This window comes from Gadus morhua, chromosome 13 (assembly GCF_902167405.1).
Source record: "Gadus morhua chromosome 13, gadMor3.0, whole genome shotgun sequence".
Taxonomy (NCBI): Eukaryota; Metazoa; Chordata; class Actinopteri; order Gadiformes; family Gadidae; genus Gadus; species Gadus morhua.
The window spans coordinates 9262121-9281165 of record NC_044060.1 but is presented as its reverse complement, the minus strand read 5'-3'; the positions used below and the strand labels follow the sequence as shown (position 1 = coordinate 9281165).

Here is a 19045-nt window from a genome sequence, read left to right as displayed (position 1 = left end):
ATCTGCCCCATATGACATCACTAGTGGGCATGTCCACCTGGATCTGTGCTGGATAGATGAGCAACGTTTACTTCAGTCCACTGGGTAGGCTTGTAGACTGATCCATCCAGCACAGAACTAGGTGGACGTGCCCACTAGTGATGTCATATGGGGCAGATTTTCGAAACGGTTTGTAAGGCTAATCACACTCACACCTGGTGGTATAATATGTCCCCTTTAAGTGGTCAACACATGATGAACTTTCAGTGTCTGCGTTGCAAGTGTTGCAGATGTTTTCCTATGTACTGGAGCGTTAAAGCCCAATGCTAATGGGGCATTCCTGAAAGTTAAGATTCTCCTCCTAAACTCGACTCAAAGATCAAACTATTTAAACTGACCCGGTTTACGCTGACCTATCGAGGCGTGTCTCATCAGCTTTGTTTGACCAAATGAATCAAAACGCTTACGGCTTTCCTGATTTCTAAACCTAAATCCATGTCATTGGAGTTAGAAGCACTGAATCCATGGTGGTTGGCTGCCTATATCCCTAATGCCTAACCTAGTGTCCACCACTTTGCTGGATGATCATCATGTGTAGAATGCTGAGTCCAACCCTAACTCCTCTGTGTGTTTTACATGCCATGCCCCCCCCCCCCCCCCCCCCCCCCCCCCCCCCCACGGCAACAATATTGGTGCCTCAGCTGGCCTTTAGGCCAGCTATAGTTGGCCATCGGGCAATCACGTGAGGATTCCAGTCTGCATCACGTTAAACATACAAGGACTACAACGTGATGTTACTACCTCTCAGGACTACAGAATGAGGGTAGGGTTGGTGTTTGGAACGGTTCTGGACTTCTTGAATCATTAAGAACTTGAACTTCGAGCGGAAGAAGGAGAACACGTACCTATTCATACAGCAGCGTGCCATCTCAGAACCTTACTCCTGATCAAAGCACAACCCACGGTTTAGTGAGGAAACTGAAACATACAGATAATATTATGTGGATCCCCGCTTACAGCAGGGTTTTATAGACGTCCCACTGCCTCCTGACATGACAAACCTCATATCGTATGTATTTATTCATGTATTTATAAATATGTATTTATCGTAGCTGTGAAGCCTTGTGAAGTGTCTGAAGATGCATTAATAAATGAGAGGAGAAGTGGAGGGGAGGAGAGGAGAGGAAGGGTTGTTTAACCGTGTCATCAGATGGACATCAAGCTAATCACAATGATGACAGTATCTCCTAATGTGAAACATAGTTACCCTTTTAAGGAATCAACTGTTCATGATCATAACTGTCCTGAAATGATTAACTAAACCTAATAAAGGATTGAGTTTAGACGTTTATGATTTGAACCACTACAGGTTTTAACTAATCTATGTTCTAATTCTGTGTTCTTTGGCTTGTACAGTATAAATTGTCTACAACGGAAAGTTCGTTATGTTGGAAACACAAAGCTTGTTTATTTACTCAGTCAGGTGTTACCTGACAATACAAAATAACAACAGTTCCACAACATCAACCTTTAAGTGTCTTTGCAATAGACTATAACCTTGAATCATTTGTAATAAACAGTGTTTTATAACAAACAATATAGTTTGTCATCTTTCCTTGATTTATTTTGAAGCGTGATTTATTACAGTTTTTGTAATCTATTACAGATTTAGCATTTTTATATAATATATAATATATAATCATGCAAATGCAGAGTTTTTGTAACTGTTGCTTTATATACATAACGTTTTTTTTTTTACAAGAATACAATTATTATTATTGTACAATTACATTTTGTATTAAAACAATTTATATTTATTGTAACTATTTTGTAGTTATAGTTCAACTGCGGCTGTAATGTTGTCTCCTGACCACTGGGCGCCGCTGATTCGATTCCTCTTGCTGACACTACCACCCGGAAGAAGAATCCTCATCACAACACAGGAATATTCCGCATGGGAGAGTGACATCGAAAACACTAGACAGCGAGAAAGATGGAATGAAATAAAACCAAATAGACCTTTAAATCGTTTGACATCACACGAATTAAATTGTTGTGAACACCATTGCCTATGTCGACACACGTTCTGTGGATTATAGGGGAAAATGGCTTCATGTTGTCTTTGAAATGAGCGAGTTGAGTTTAACCTCAGACAGGTTGAGTTTCTCCGTGTCGGGTTTTATTGTTCTGACAACAAACAGGAATATACAGATAAAAAACGGCTGGACCCTGCTGTTAATATTACAGGTTTAGCTCTTTGTGTATTGTGTCCTGTTGTCCTCCTTATGTTAAAATATCTTCCGACGACCTCGAGATTGTTTTCACGCTGTGTGACATCTGTTACGAGGACTTTTCATTTGCAAAAACATCGGTTCCTAAGCAGGATGGAGGACAGTGTCGTGGTCAGGTGTGTCGCCGGAGAACCCAAACTCACCATCTCGTTCATCCTGGACGGTAGCCACAGACACATGCTGCGGGACCAAACTGAGGAGCTTGGGAAAGTCCTGCTCCGGATCGCTAACAACGCGGCCAGGGGCGGCGGTCAGGGAGGTCGAGCCAAGAAGTCCAAGAAGAGCAAAGCCCCCCAGGCTTCCGCCGAGCCGGTAGTTGTGAAGCTGCTGTACAACGGGGAGCCGGTGTCAGAGGATGCGGAGAACAGCGAGGCCTGGCAAGACGGCATGACCCTCCACATTGGAGAAATGAGATACGAGGTGCAGCGGAACGGACCGAACTTCACCCGTGCCCAGCTGCCAGGTTGTCTGCTGGCCGGCTTCCCCGTCTGCCCCCGGCTTGAGGTGGAGTTCGGCCGGCTGGAGGACTGTGAGTTGACCTGGTACAAACACGAAGCTACCATAAGGTACACAGAAGCAGCAAGGTTATCTATTCCAAACTATCACGCTAACTATATTATACTGTAATATACTGTTTTCTAAACTATACTGTACTACACTTCACTATCTTTTATACTAAACTATACACTGTACGATTATCTGTACCATGTCATACTACTATACTATCTATAGGCCAATCAATCATCTTATCTTATCCACTATCTTCTGCTCCCAGCCCAGAGGGCGACGCCTCCACAAAGGAAGCAGAGTGGGTGCCGGCAGGAAATGGGCGTGTCTTCGTGCCGTCTAACCTGGACATCGGCTCAAGGCTAAAGGTCGTCGCCACCCCTCGGGACGGGGCGCGCAGTGGACTGCCCAAGGAGCTGGTCTCCGTGGCGACGGTGGAGGCGGGGCCCGGCTGGTGCACGTGTGACAACCGGCACGCCTACACGGGCAGGGAGGCGGGGCCGGAGGGGCTGAGGGTGCTGTCCTACAACATCCTGGCCGACGTGTACGCCCAGACGGAGATGTCCCGGACGGTGCTGTACCCCTACTGCCCCCCCTACGCGCTCCAGATGGACTACCGCTTCAACCTCCTGCTGAAGGAGCTGGCGGGATACAAGGCCGACCTGCTCTGTCTGCAGGAGGTTGACACAGGTGATGGACCATAAGACTTGGACCATGACCTCTGACAAGGACCTGGTCAGTCCGTACACCACATCAGGTCCACTTCGCACTATGACCGCCAACCGGCGTGCTACTGCCTCGCTACTTAGGGACCCCAGCCGCTCAGAAAAAAACTGATTGTTTGCTGTACTGGCTCCACAATGGTGGAACGAGCTCCTCACTGACGTTAGGACAGCTGAAACTAGTTTCCATTTTGGCAGTTAAAGCCATTTTATTATTTATTTTATTATTAATCATTCATCATTCTATTTACTCAAATATTTACTCTTTATGGGTTGTATTATTATGTGTCATGTGATCATTATTATATTATTTCATGGTTGAATGCATTTCTTGTTAGTCGGTTGGGTGAAAAGTCTCAGCTAAGTATATGTGATGTAATGTTACTGTGCTGTGTGTCCTCCAGGAGTGTTTTCCGACAGCCTGGCTCCGGCGCTGGACGCGTACGGTCTGGAAGGAACCTTCCGGGTCAAAGAACGCCAACACGAGGGGCTGGCCACCTTCTACCGCAGGTTAGCCTCGCCCACAACCACTCCTCGCCCGCTGATTGGCTGTCTCAGCATGGCCTCCTTAGTGGATAGTGACGATCATCACGCTCCAACAGGGAGGCTGTCCAAGCGTGGCCTTATCATTGGATCGTGATTGGTCATGTGATGTGGGGTTTCCAGGTCACGGCTGCGTCTGCTGAGTCGTCATGACGTCATGATAAGCGAAGCGCTGGCCTCAGACCCCCTGCACAGCGACATGCTGGAGAGACTCTCTGCCAATCCTGTCCTCAAGGACAAGGTCCTCCACCTGTCCACCACCCTGCAGGTAACCATGGCGACGCTCGGCCCCTCCGGTAACCACGGGAACACAATGATGGGCTGGTGATGTCATGTGACTCTAATTTTAAAGAAGACAGAAGTGAGGGTAATAACATTTCTCCCCCTCTCGCTCTTGTAGGTGTCTGTGTTTGAGAAGCTGAATGAGCCCTCCAATAAGCTCTGTGTAGGAAACACTCATTTGTACTGGCACCCTAAAGGTAAGCCACCCACCCACCTACTATCACCCTAGAGGCGAACCCCTGACACACTAAGGCTGGATTTGCATTTCCTGCAATGTTGTGGACCTGAATGTTTGGTTTTGTTCCTTCAGGGGGAAACGTCCGTCTGGTGCAGATGGGCGTGGCCCTGCAACACCTGAGTCATGTGATCCAACAGGAAGCACCTGGAGCCGCCTTCATCTTCTGTGGAGACTTCAACTCCACCCCCGACTCAGGTAACCCCCTCCCGAACACCTTGATAACCCCAAACCTAGGTTACTCGTACCAGCTCAGGCTACAGAAACCATGGTTTACTGTTAACTGAAGAGCTGCCCAAAAGACAACATTCAAGGGCCTAAATAAGCATCTTTTCTCTCTCTCTCTCTCTCTCTCTCTCTCTCTCTCTCTCTCTCTCTCTCTCTCTCTCTCTCTCTCTCTCTCTCTCTCTCTCTCTCTCTCTCTCTCTCTCTCTCTCTCTCTCTCTCTCTCTCTCTCTCCAAATTTAAGGGCTTATTGGTATGGAAATGTGCATTTAAATTGCCAAGCAAAAACAGTAAAATAAGAGCCATAAATAAGAAAATGTAGTTTTACAATATAAAAAAATATATAAATACTGAACACAATCCATTATTAAACCACCCCCTCCCAGGTGTCTGCCAGTTGATCCAGGGCGGTCTGGTGCCAGACTCCCACCCAGACTGGGTCTCCAGTGGTCCAGAGGAGGCCCTCCCCATGGAGCTGCGCTCGCCCCTCCCCCCTCTGCTCAGCGCCTGCGGAGACCCCGCCTACACCAACTACGTAGGGGGCTTCCATGGCGTCCTCGACTACGTCTTCCTGCAGCCTGACAGCCTTGAGGTACTGTGAAGCTACATGCTGCTCTACAACCATCCTCGGCCTCGTGCCACGACTTTAAGCGGCTACATGCTAATGCAGCCAAAGATAAATACCTGGTCGATATTTTAGCAATGAGGACGGGTGCTGCATGCTGGGCTAAGTAAGAAACAGCGCATCAGATAACGGCTACATGCAGAGCTAAGTCACAGGCTGCGTGCTAGGCAAAGTTAGCGGCAACATGATACCCTAAGTAAGCTACTACCCTGTAATACCAGCGTTTGTCCTGCAGGTGGATCAGGTGATTCCGATGCCCACCCACGAGGAGGTGACCAGTCACCAGGCCCTGCCCAGCGTGGCCCACCCGTCTGACCACATCGCTCTGGTCTGTGACCTGCACTTCAGACCCTGAACCCCGACCCCCTCTGGACTCAGCATGTGTGAACGGTGTTGTGGTTGAAGGACCGCGTTGAAACAGGAGAACCGTTTATTTTATGAGACGATGATGTGATGAGTTGGAAAATAAACCATCAACAAGAGTCACTGGTTCCTGTGTTTTATCCAACTTCCTAACCCTAGTCGAATGTAACCCATATTAACCTAGTGTCCGATAGTACCATCTTAGCTAGGATTCATTTTATATTGAATGTTGTTATATTTGTGAATGCACCCTATGGACCGCTTGCATGTAACAGAAACACTTCCTGCTTTGTTTTGATTAAACTTTATTGTTCCCGTTGTATGAACTCCCACTCAATATTTTATATAAATCTTACACTAAAGCTGTTTGCATTCATAGGCAATTCAAAGTGCTTTACATAGGCAGCAATAAACAATAAAAATATATATACTCTTTCTTTTAAAGAAGGATGTAAAATAAAAGCATAACAAAACAACTTTTACAAACAAATCTGATCCAACTTCGTTTTGCCTGTCACAGACAGTGACTAGATCCTTCTCAGAAGGTTCTGGACTCATTGAGGCGGAACCAAGTGACTTCGTCATGATGGGTTGGGGTCTGTATAAGATGCAGAAGGTGCAGCAGGTGTTCCCAGATCCGGGGGGGCCTAGTGCTTCTGTACCTGTATGGAGAGCCAGTCGAGTCCCTCCATCAGGCCGGCACCACTGACCGCACAGCAGCCCTGGACAGACCACTAAACACACACAAAAGGATTTTTATTAAAACTACTCCCCACTAGACCCAGGGATAGAAACGGTTTTATTCATATAGTTATCAACAGTAAACACACGCACAGAAATGGGCTTTATGTTTGTAGTTTCTACGACTGGGATATGGATCACAGTAGCCTAGATAACTTGTAGCAGCCATTTTATATGCTAGCGAGTCTGTCATCTTAAATACAAGTAGAATGAATGAGGTCCTATGTAAAATCGCGTAGTATACCTTAACATAGCTGATCATTAATAAAAAGTTTAAAAACATGCTTCTGATGTCAGTTCAGTGTGGAAAAATCGGAGGTAGGCAACACGCAACAAGTTACATTTTAGCTGTGATGACGTAATTATAGGTCCTTATTGGGCAACGGCTTGCGGAGTTCACACACGTTGGCCATAAATATATTTTATATATGCATATGTAATAGTCATTAATAATATAATATAATATATTTTAGATAGCCAATGGTGAGCCGCAGCCCCTACCGTGTTGGACAGCCCTGACAGCGAGGGAAAAGCCTCAGCGAGGGCCTCTGTTACGTCACTGACAGACATGGCTCTGGGCAGGTCCTGTTTATTGGCCATTACCAGCACGGCCACACCCCTCAGCTCATCCTCCTCCAACTAGAAGCAAGAAGACAACCGTGATGCATTCAAGTCCTGCAAGGGAATCAGACTCACGAGTTCTGATGAATTTAACCATAATCTTAACCACAATGCAAACTAACATGAACTAGAATAGATCCAGAAGAGAGAATGTACCATGCGATGCAGCTCTGTTGCGGCTTCTTTCATTCTCTCTGGGTCGTTACTGTCCACCACATATATCAGCCCCTGGTGCACGATGGGCAAACAGACAGAACGGTGTCAACAACCGTAACCATAGTTTGTTAGTAGTAGAATGTTAATAAGTAGATCCCAGGCAATTGTAAAAATCTTCAGTAGTATTGTACTGGCTTTCCTAGTAGTAGCACTGTGAGTAGTACCTGTGTATTGTATGGTATTATTTGTTGTATGATAGTATTGTATACGTTTCAGTGGTAATGTAACATTTTTCCTAGAACTGAGTAGTACCTGTGTGTTAGTGAAGTAATGTCTCCACAGGGTTCTGACGATGTTCTGTCCACCAACGTCCCAAACGGTGAAACTCACGTTCTTATAGTCCACCGTCTCAACGTTGAACCCTGAAAACCCAGCACTACACGTTAAACACAGTATAACACATAAATCCAACTGATGAGTCAGACAGACGGATGGATGGATGGATGGATGAAGGCTGGATGGGTAGATAGAGGGATTGGAGAATGATTGATGGATGGAGTGACGGCTAGATGGATGTACCTATAGTAGGGATGGTGGAGACCACCTCTCCCAGCTTCAGTTTGTACAGGACAGTAGTTTTCCCTGCACCATCTAAACCAACTTGGAAACAAAACCAGAAGTCAACTCAACCCACTAAGAAACAAGATCTGTCGTCAGCAAAGTCCACTATAAGCATAACCATTATTCAACAAGACAAGCGCAACTACGGAGGCGCTGTTTACACGGGGAAGGGGCTCATTAACTTTATAACGCTCTTCAGATAATACAGAAATATATACATACTGTCTTCAGGGGGAAAACGTTTTTGTTTTTTTGAATATGTAATTTACGTCATTGTTTATGTTATTAATTACTACTACAATGTACTGCAACATGCTTTTAAACTAACATTAAAGGACATACGATTTTGAGATTTACTTTACCGATATTTTTCTAATTTATATCCCCTTAAGAAGTTCCATCAGGAAGATAATGGAAATACATAGGGCATATAAGAAGGCGTTCGTATTGTAGCCTGCACTGGTTTAGCGTAATAGAGACAACAACAACAACAACAAAAACAACAACAACAACAACACCACCACCACCACCACCACCACCACAATTGTTGTCATAATCTTTTTCTTTAAGATAATAAAATGTACTTACCCATGAGAATTCGGACGGGTTTCATGGTAACGAAGCGAGCCAAAAAGTGTGAGACGAGGCCTCCCATATTCGGACGGGTGAACAGGTGATCTTTATTCGCGGTAGGGACGTGAGGATACCTCTTCTCTTGCTCCCCCTCCTCTTAAATATTCTCCTCCGCTGTCTCTCCTTGGTCCGGAGTCCGCGGTTTAAATACATATGGAGGAGGGAGGGTACGACAGGACAATAGGTCGGGGAACTTCTATCTTCCATGTCACTTGGCAACACGAAAACAACGAAAAGTCAAAGGCGCCCAGGTGGAGGAATGACCCCATGTACAAGAATGACCCCATGACGCACGTCTTCTATTCCGGGTCATCCGCAAGGTTGCACATTCATCAAAACTCAATAGTATTCATAATTTCTCACGTATTCACACTTTCGGTGTGAAGGATTTTGAAGGTTATTACATTGGACTATTTGTTTACTTTAAGGGAAGGCGAGGAGCTATATAAAGTTGAAGTCACTTGATTTTAGGAGCAGTTCATGCTTTGCTCATAGTGGGGCGCTGTTGAATCACGTTTGCTATATTCAGACTGTAAAGGGGCTGTACAGGGTCTTATCCCTTGATAGTAAAATAAATAATTGTAAAATATGTAAACACACACACACACACACACGCACACAAACATATGCAACACAAACATAACACACAAAAGCAAGACGTGCTTTCACTTTAACGGTTGGGTTGAAATGACCCCTTGGGTCATTTGACCCCTTGGGTCATTTGACCGGGGAACGTGTGTAATGTGTATGAGTATTTTTAGCATGAGGATATATGTAGTCAAGGAGCTGCTGCCTTCTGACAGACAAACACTTACACACATTAACACACACACACACACACACACACACACACACACACACACACACACACACACACACACACACACACACACACACACACACACACACACACACACACACACACACACATAGAGGAGCAGAACCCCGCCCCCCTCCCAGATTGGACAACAAGGTACCAAACCTGCACTAGCTAGCAGCTAGCATGACTCAATAGCACTAGCACACTAGGCTAATGGGCTTGCCTCGGGAGACTCAGGTTGTACTGGGCAGCTCCAAGAATAACCAGTAGAAGACTGTGGTTGTACTGGCCAGCTCCAGTGTCCAACAGTAGAGACTGTGGAGTATAACCAGTAGATGTGACTGGTTTACACTGGGAAGCTACAAATTTCATAATGGGAAATGAACCACTGGTGGCAACATATTTTGTGGGGCTTTCTGTGAGGATGACCGTCAGCAGCCGTCACAAGCCTTCTCCGGTCGTTCTCTCTTAAGCCTCGTGCTGGCGGGTGACAGCAGGCTGGGGATGGACCAGCTGGAGGACCTGAACCACCTGGTGGAGCTGGATGACCTAGAGGCCCAGTACAGCCTGGAGGAGAGTCTGCAGGACAGGAACCCTGGAGCAGCCCAGGACACCAGCAGGTCGACTAGATATTATCCTCCATCATCTAGTTCAGTGGTTCCCAACCTGGGGTCCGCGCCCCCCAGTCGGGGGCGCCAGAACAAATCGCAAGGGGGGCGCACAAGTGTGTCTGCGCTGAGGTTGTGACTTGTGAAAAAAAAAGAATTGCACATTAAATGTATAAAACCCCAATAACATCCAATTGGATAATCAAAACGATGTTTAATGCCAATTAAAACATATTATTGGTCCACATTTAAATTCATAACTATGTGACCTCTGAACTTGCGTAAGCAACCTTCCGGTCAGCTACGAAGTCACGCCCCTTCCGGTAGAGCTCATATTAATAATAATAATAATACATTTAATTTAGAGGCGCCTTTCAAGACACCCAAGGTCTCTAACACTCATAACTCATGGGACCTATATGAGATCGAAAAATATGAATGGGTGTCAATGGAGAGAAAATAATTATTTTCTGGTCCCAGTCTTTATATGCCCTGGATTACACATATGTTTTAGTGGATTTAAATGATAATTTTTCATGCATAGAAAACTAAAAATTTTCGTGAAGAAGTTTGATCATTCTTGGTTTTATGTGAGGCCGCTTTGTGAACTACAGCTCTTCGCTTCTCTCGACGCATATGATATACGTCACCACACCCGATTGTTTCCCTCATTGGTCAGCCTCACTTTACACAGAAAGAAAATGTCCGTGAAACGTAAATGTACAGATGGTTCGTCTGTACCAAAGATGAAAACAAAGCAATATCTCGAGAGATACATCGATTTTGGTTTTATGGAAGGACTGGACAGTTTACGGCCAGAATGCGTCATTTGTGGCGAGAATCTAGCTAATCAAAGCTTGAAACCATGCAAACTGAAACGACACCAGGAGACCAAACACCCCGAGACTATTGGTGAAAGTCGAGAATATTTTAAGAGCAAGAAGCAATTGGCACTATCAAGACGATCCACGGACATCAGAAAAGCTTTTGAAAAAGCAGGTACTGAAGATTTACACAGAGCCACGGAGGCGTCATTTGACTGTTCACTGTTAATTGCGAAGGCTAAAAAGCCGCACAATATTGGAGAGCAGCTAATCAAACCCGCCCTCCTGAAAATTGTTGAGAGGATGTGTGGACCGCAAGCAGCTGATAAAGTGAAAACTGTCCCACTCTCGGACAACACTGTGAAAGACAGAATTGATAAAATGGCTGCAGATTGCCAAAACCAGCTGCACGAGAAACTGAGGAATGCTAACTTTGCCATTCAGCTGGACGAAACAACAACTGTGTCAGACGAGGCCGTTCTCATTGTTTATGTGCAGTATATTGATGGCGAGGACTTGAAACAAGACATTCTTATGTCTACAAATCTATCAACAACAACAACCGGCCAGGATATATTTCTGGCTGTGGACTCATATCTCTCATCCAACAATCTGCCCTACGAAAACCTGGTTGCATGTTGCACTGACGGAGCCGCAGCAATGATGGGAGAAAACAAGGGGTTTAACAGCCGACTGAAGGAAAAAGTCCCAGGGTGTGTGATTTTCCACTGCATGATACATCGGCAAGCACTGGCGAGTAAAAAACTTTCCGAAGACCTTAGTAACACCCTGTCAACTGTTGTTAAAGTTGTAAACTTTATTAAAGCTCGCCCAACAAACAAGAGACTCTTTGCCCAGCTGTGCGAGGATGAAGCGCATCAAACACTTCTGCTACACACGGAGGTGCGCTGGCTGTCGCGTGGACAAGTGCTTGTGCGTTTTATGGAACTGCAAGAACCAATTAAGGAATTCTTACAAGATCACAATCGACATCTGTGTGAACAGCTGACTGATGCGTTTTGGATTAAAACGGCGTACCTGGCGGATACGTTCGCGCTCTACAATGAGACGAACAAGCGAATGCAGGGACCTGAATCAAACGTCATGCAGTGCAAAGACGCCCTGGACGCTTTTTCGCGCAAACTGGATTACAGAGTTCAAAAAATGTCAAACGGGGAATTACATCACTTTCCACTGCTGCTGAAACAGTCTGCTGGCACTGTGTGTGCGTCTTTAAGCACCGAGTTTACCCGCCACCTGAACCTGCTACGCGAGGAGATTAAAAGCCGCTTCGCAGACATCAGTGAGTACTTATCAAAGGAAGCGTGGGTAGTGGACCCCTACACTTTCACCCTCAAGGATGTGGAATACCTTGGCTGTGAAGATGAGCTTTGTGATCTTCAGGCTGACTCTGTGGCAAAAAAATACTTACAGGAGAACGGATTCCGAAAGTTTTGGATTGTCAAAGGACATGCTGTTGCTCCCAGACTGGCCAAACACGCAGTAAGGAGGGTTATTCTGCCATTCAGCACTACATACCTGTCTGAGACAGCTTTCAGTGACCTTGTGACAATAAAAACAAAAGCCAGAAACAGACTTGATGTCCACCAGGACTTTAGACTGGCTGTCACAACCATCACACCTGACATCGCATCCCTGGTCAAAGGTATGCAAGTCCAAGGTAGCCATGATTAGTTTATGAATGAATTAACTGGCACAGAGTAAATATAACTTGTTTACTGTTATTGATGTTTACTGTTCTTGTAATTATTACACATAAACGTGTATAGCTGTGTCCCAACCTTCACTGACATGATGTGCATGTGAATATCAAAAGACTACCCCTGTTTTGTTGTCTGAATGAGATCTGTGACAGAGCTATATGTATAAGCCAAAGTGCTTAAACACTACTGAAAGTATATTCCCTATGTAAGAAGGTGTGTGTGTCCACTCACCTGTCAGTTGTTAAAGGAAAAGAGATAGTTAAATGTCCTTGCAGTTATAATTTCTGTTCATATTTTTATACACTTTGTGTGTGTGTGTGTGTGTGTGTGTGTGTGTGAGTGTGAGAGAGTGTCTGTGTGTGAGAGTCCATGTGTCTATATACAGTGTAAAAGCAGGAGAATAAGAACAAAAGCCTACAACTGCTGTTTATTTTTGCAAATAAAAGTTTGTAATTAATCACTCTATTCTTTTATTGTGTGTATGTGGGTCGGAGTTAGGGTTGGGGGGGTCTTGCTTGTCTTGGACCCTGGCAGGGGGGTCCTCAAGGAAAAAAGGTTGGGAACCACTGATCTAGTTGACTCTTTAGTCATTCAAACCCAGAACCATTGGTCTGGAAGCCAAACAGCGTAACCACTATGGTCCTGCCCACGTCTGCTTGTTTACTTCTGGTTCTGGATCTAATGTTGTGGGGTTGTTGTATTACTTTGAATCATGGACAATGTTATGTGTGCATATAGTATGTATATGTTTATGTGCTCTCACCTCATCCCTGTCTCTGGTTGGCTGGGAGGGAGCAGCAGTTCTGCAGAGAGCAAAGAGATCTTCCGAGCAATCAGAGAAGGTGAGGATGAGGTTTTATCTCAGGTTATGGTTAGGATATGATTTGAGTGATCAGGTTTGAGACTGTCTGTCTGTCTGTCTGTCTGTCTGTCTGTCTGTCTGTCTGTTAGGTGATGAGAGCTTGCTCAAGGCGCTATGTGCTGGAGAGAAAGACAGGTTTAAAGAGACAGACAGCATTGGATGGATTCCACTTCACGAGGCTGCGGCACAGAGAAACAAGACCATCCTAGAGCTCACATACAGAGGTACCTTACTCTATAGAGCTCACATTCAGAGGTACCTTACTCTATAGAGCTCACATACAGAGGTACCTTACTCTATAGAGCTCACATACAGAGGTACCTTACTCTATAGAGCTCACATACAGAGGTACATAACCCACTGTAGAGCTCACATATAGAGATGCCTTATACACTTTAGAGTGCTAATATCTATTTTACTCTCCTATTTTATATAATCTAGTCTAATATAATCTATTATTTAATTTTCTAGTGTAGTCTAATCTATTATATGCCATTGTAGTCTATGCTAGTTTTATCTAATCAAATTGAAACTAATCTAATCTAATCTGATCCAGCGTCCGGGAATGGCACTCTAGAGTGTCGGAATGTTTGTGGGCAGACGGCCCTCATGGTGGCGGTGGGGCGGGGCCTAAAGGAGAACGTCTTCTACCTGCTACAGCAGGGGGCGGGGCCCGACACCTCAGACAACAACAAGGACACACCCCTACAGCTCGGTACACTCTGATTGGCTGAATGAACGAAAACTAGTCCAATCAATTGCGCTTCCAAAACACATTAATTTGCTTTTCTGGCTTCCTGTCTGTCCCTCTGCCTGTCTGTCTCCCTCTCAACCTGTCTGTCTGCAGCCGTGCGCTCTGGTCGCCCTGACCTGGTGGAAGTGCTGCTGTCTGGCGGCTGCAGTGTGAACCAGAGGGGCGTGTACGGGAGGACGGCCGTCCACGAGGCGGCCCAGCAGGGGAGCCTGCCGACGCTGCTCCGTCTGCTGGAGGTCGGAGGTCAGGTGGACCCCCGCAGCAACTATGACCTCACACCCCTCGCCCTCGCCACCCTGGCCGGACACACAGACCTAGTCAGCACCCTCCTGGAGAGAGGTGAGACCGGCAGACACACACAGATATACAGGTAGACAAACAGGCAGACACACAGACACAGACAGACAGGCAGGCAGACACACACAGATATACAGGTAGACAAACAGGCAGACACACAGACAGACAGACAAACAGGCAGAGACACACAGATATACAGGTAGATAAACAGACGTACAGATGGTCAGAGAGACAGGCTGAGATGTGAGACAAGCAGAAACACCTAGTCAGCACCCTGCTGGAGACAGGTGAGATAGGCAGGCATTATGGCAAGGTAGACATACAGACACACAAACACAGACAGCCTGTCTTTCTGCTCTAGGGGCGAGTGTGTCCTCCCAGGCCAAGGACGGGGCGTCCATCTTGTACGAGTCGTGTGCGCGCGGGGTGCCTAGCATCATCCGGCAGCTGCTAGCGCACGGAGCCGATGCTAACGTCACCAAACTCACTGGACACCTACCGCTCCACAGGGCTGCCCACCGAGGACACCTGGAGTAGGCCCTGTCTACCTGCTGCTTCAAACCCTGTCTAACACTGCCTGCTTCAGTATGACTTCTTTAACACTACCTGCTGTCTCTGTATTTACTGTCCAACCCCTACCTGCTCCTTTATAACCTGTGTATAATGTACTTCCTAACCAATACCTGCTTCTTAATAACCCTTTTCTGTACTGTCTAACCCCGACCTGCTAATTAACGACATGTCTATGTTCTGTCTAACCCCTTCTGGCTCCTCATTGAACTGTCTCTCTACTGTCTAACCTCTACCTGCTTCTTATTGACCTGTCTCTGTACTGTCTGATCACTACCTGCTCCTTAATGAGCCATCTCTGTATCCACTTTCTAATTTGCTCTCCTTTATGTTTGTGTGTACAGGGCTGTAGAGTTGTTGATTCCGTGCACGTCTTTGGTGTGTATTGAGGAAAGCGGGATGAGTCCTCTACATGCGGCTGCAGGTGGGGGACACACATTCTGTATCAAGGTAAACACACGCACCTATGCACATGCTTAAACTTACTTGTGTTTAAACCTGATTACCCTCAAAATGGAATCACGGTATTTAGTATGATTGTAGCCTGGTTATCGTTGTGACCATGTAAACAAGGTATTCAGTATCACCGTAACCTGTTGATCATAGTCCCCATGTAAACACAGCAGTTGGGATGACCGTAACCTGCTTACCGTTTCGCCAATGTAAACATGATAGTCAATATGACCATAACCTGGTTACTGTAGCGACCATGCAGATATGGTGGTCAGATTGACCGTAACCTGTTTACCGTAGTTACCATGTGAACACGGTAGTCGGTATGGCAGTACACTGGTTACTGCGGTGACCATGTATGATTGTTGGTACTGAGCCTTAACGACGTGCTGTCTGATCACCCCCAGGCCTTGCTTGACGCAGGCTATGACCCTAACTTCATGCTCCATCACTGTGTACGCCGTAACTATGACGACGAGAGGAGGTCTGCGCTGTCCTACGCCGTCTCCAACAGCGACCTGGCCTCAGTGAGGTTGCTGCTGGCCGCTGGAGCCCGGACCAACCAGGACCCGGTCAGCTGTCTGCAGGTACAGCGGCGAACACCAACACACCTCTTAACTCTAGTGACTCCTGCTCACATGCTAGCCACACCTGTTCGTAACAACAATCCTTCTGACAGACTGAGTGAACATTATTAAAAGTGTGAGGCATCAATAAGGACTAAGGTTAGATCTGCCTGTCTACCTGTCTACTTGTCTGTCTGTCTGTCTGTCTGTCTGCCTGTCTGTCTGTCTGTCTGTCTGTCTGTGTGCCTGCCTGTTTGTCTGTCTCTATGCCCTGATATTTTGTGTTAGTATCTGTTCCCTGCAGTGACACTGTGTTTCCTATAGATGGCGCTTCGTCTGGGTAACTTTGAGCTGATCCACCTGCTGCTGCAGTCCGGAGCCAACGTCAACTACTACTCTATGGTCAACACTACCCACTACCCCTCCGCTCTGCAGTACGCCCTCCGAGACCCTGTAAGACCCTCAGAGACCCGGAAGACCCTTAGACACTGTGTTAGAACCCTTAGACACAATAAGAGACCCGGAAGACCCTTAGAAACTGTGTTAGATCCCTTGGAGATCCTTAGATCTCCTTAGATCCTCAGACACAATAGGAGACCCGGTAAGACCCTGTAAGACCGCTCGGGATCTGGGTTCCTTAAAAACCACCCAATTAGGACCGTTGACAGGGAACGATCCCAGGATGGAGCCCACAGGTCCTGGACGAGCCCCCGCCTAGGGGCCCCAGGGTCTGCACATTCCAGGTTCTTGAAAAATGTCCCTGAACGGGGTAGCAGTGGTGACTTTGAACATAGTAGAAGCATGTACAACGAAGATCTGGAGGTTGAGAACCTTCTTTAGAGACACCTTAAGAAGAACTTAAGATTATTAGGGTTTAATTGTGTTTGTATTTAATTTATAAAAATCATAAAATTGTTCAATAGTTATTGTAGTTCCCCTTTAAAGTATTATTCATGTTCCGTTTGCAAACTGAGAAAAAATCACAATGGAAGTTTTTTCTCCAGGTGTTACTAAGGATGCTGTGTAACTATGGGTACGACGTGAAACGCTGTTTTGACTGCCGCTATGGAGACGCTTCCCATGTACCTGACGATTATGAGGGCTGGAGCGATACTGTTATCAAAGATACCATGGTAACCTGGCAGCTAGTTAGTTGTCGGTCAACTTCTTGTTTGTTTGTTGGTCTCACTCTCTCTCTCTCTCTCTCTCTAGTTGTGCGTAAAGATCTCTTTTTCTAGCTCTAGTTCTGTGTAAAGGTCTCTTTCTCTAACTCTAGCTCTGTGTAAAGGTCTCTTTCTCTAACTCTAGCTCTGTGTAAAGGTCTCTTTCTCTAACTCTAGTTCTGTGTAAAGGTCTCTTTCTCTAACTCTAGCTCTGTGTAAAGGTCTCTTTCTCTAACTCTAGCTCTGTGTAAAGGTCTCTTTCTCCTTCTCTCTCAAGTTCTGTGAAGTGATGACGATCTCCTGGCTCCGTCACCTGACCGGTCATGTGGTCCGTATCCTTTTGGACTATGTAGATCATGTGACCCTCTGCTCGCAGATCCAATCAGCTCTCAGGGGGCAGGAGCAATGGGCGGAGATCTGTCACATCCAGGGTAAGGTCCTCCTCCCTCTCCTTCTTCATCCCTCATTCATGCCTACATAAGCATGCTCTCACTTTAACCCTCCTTCATCACTCAATCATCAGCTTCTCAATGCATTGTTACTTCATCCCTCCATTATCATCATCATCTTACTCTTACAATCCCTCATAACTCACTCCATCCCTCCCTCATCCCTCCATCATCATCATCACCATCACCATCGTCATCATCCTCTCACTCTTACCCTCCCTCATCCCGCCATGACCATCCCCTCACTCCATTCCTCCTTCATCGCCCTCTCACTCTTACTCTCCCTCATCATCCTATCACTCCATCCCTCCTTCATCATCCTCATACTCTTACCCTCCCTCATCCCTCCATCATCATCATCCTCTCACTCCCTCCCTTCCTCATCGCTCCATCATCCGTCGTATTATCTCTGTATCATCCCTCTATCATACATTGCTGTTTTGTTTCTGCTGCTATTTCCCCTTTAGCTACAGTTGGATACATTCATATATTAAAGGTCATACTATATTGTAGTCCTGTTTTAAACTATATGAACTATATCTATTGTACCTGTCTGTCTCTCTAGAGAGTGCCCGCTCCCTGCAGCATCTCTGTCGCCTGGCCATCCGCAGACGTCTGGGCCTCCGTAAGCTCCGGGCGCCCGTCTTCATCAGCCTCCTGCCATTGCCCCGGCGACTGAAGGACTACATCCTGTTCAGGGAGCATGACCTGTACAGCCAGCACGAAACCCAGCCCTGATAAACATCGTGTGTGTGTGTGTGTGTGTGTGTGTGTGTGTGTGTGTGTGTGTGTGTGTGTGTGTGTGTGTGTGTGTGTGTGTGTGTGTGTGTCATTAAGCGTGCCATATCAAGTTTTGTTCCCAATTCCATTAGAATACTCCAGTCATAGTTATTTAAGGTTTGGTTCTTGCCTACTTGAACGGTTGTCAACCGTCTTGGTGGACCCTGGACCACATTTTAGGCCAGATGCGGAGAGTTGACACTGCTGTTTACATGCACTTGTTTATGTCTTCAACTTGTATGTTGTCACAGATGTCCTAACTTGTAACCATACGAAAAAGGTTCCTTACGGAATGATAAATGTAGTTGATTTGAGACAAATTAAACCATTACTTTTAATAGATGGTCAAATTATAGTATTTGGTTGTTAAGAACCATAGATTCCGTTTAACACACTAAATCAAATACTATACATCACAACAGGCCTAAATAAAGTAAAGTAGTTATTTAGATATATTTTTTATAAAATTGGCTTTCTTGAGCATTCATTATGATCTCGAATGACCACTGTGAATATATTAATCATTATCCGTATCCGTATCTGTTTAAATGCATTCATTTGTGTGTGTGAAATAAATACCTTCAGTAAAATAAACCCAAACAGGCTGCTGCTTTAGGTTGGTGAAAGAGAG

The 19045-nt window shown here is 45.8% G+C and overlaps 3 protein-coding genes across 3 annotated transcripts; 2 read left to right on the top strand and 1 right to left on the bottom strand.

Moving 5' to 3' along the window:
- The first annotated feature begins 1899 nt into the window (after nt 1-1899).
- Nucleotides 1900-5891, top strand: pde12 (phosphodiesterase 12). Its single transcript, XM_030374534.1, has 8 exons — nt 1900-2836; nt 3046-3467; nt 3904-4009; nt 4166-4310; nt 4443-4521; nt 4635-4757; nt 5171-5376; nt 5645-5891. Exons 1-8 carry the CDS (start codon nt 2265-2267, stop codon nt 5762-5764), a joined length of 1773 nt encoding a protein of 590 aa, XP_030230394.1. The 5' UTR covers nt 1900-2264; the 3' UTR covers nt 5765-5891.
- Nucleotides 5892-6060: 169 nt separating this feature from the next.
- Nucleotides 6061-8805, bottom strand: LOC115557017 (ADP-ribosylation factor 4). The gene is made up of 6 exons (XM_030374547.1): nt 8500-8805; nt 7870-7950; nt 7603-7712; nt 7291-7362; nt 7015-7152; nt 6061-6506 (listed from the first exon to the last, which is right to left on the bottom strand). The coding sequence occupies exons 1-6, from the start codon at nt 8564-8566 to the stop codon at nt 6420-6422; spliced, it is 555 nt and encodes a 184-aa protein (XP_030230407.1). The 5' UTR covers nt 8567-8805; the 3' UTR covers nt 6061-6419.
- Nucleotides 8806-9065: 260 nt separating this feature from the next.
- On the top strand, nt 9066-19014 carry asb14a (ankyrin repeat and SOCS box containing 14a). Its single transcript, XM_030374535.1, has 12 exons — nt 9066-9984; nt 13319-13362; nt 13472-13606; nt 13939-14097; nt 14230-14475; nt 14795-14966; nt 15348-15453; nt 15864-16043; nt 16347-16475; nt 17027-17155; nt 17463-17616; nt 18200-19014. The coding sequence occupies exons 1-12, from the start codon at nt 9869-9871 to the stop codon at nt 18370-18372; spliced, it is 1743 nt and encodes a 580-aa protein (XP_030230395.1). The 5' UTR covers nt 9066-9868; the 3' UTR covers nt 18373-19014.
- The last annotated feature ends 31 nt before the right edge of the window (nt 19015-19045 follow it).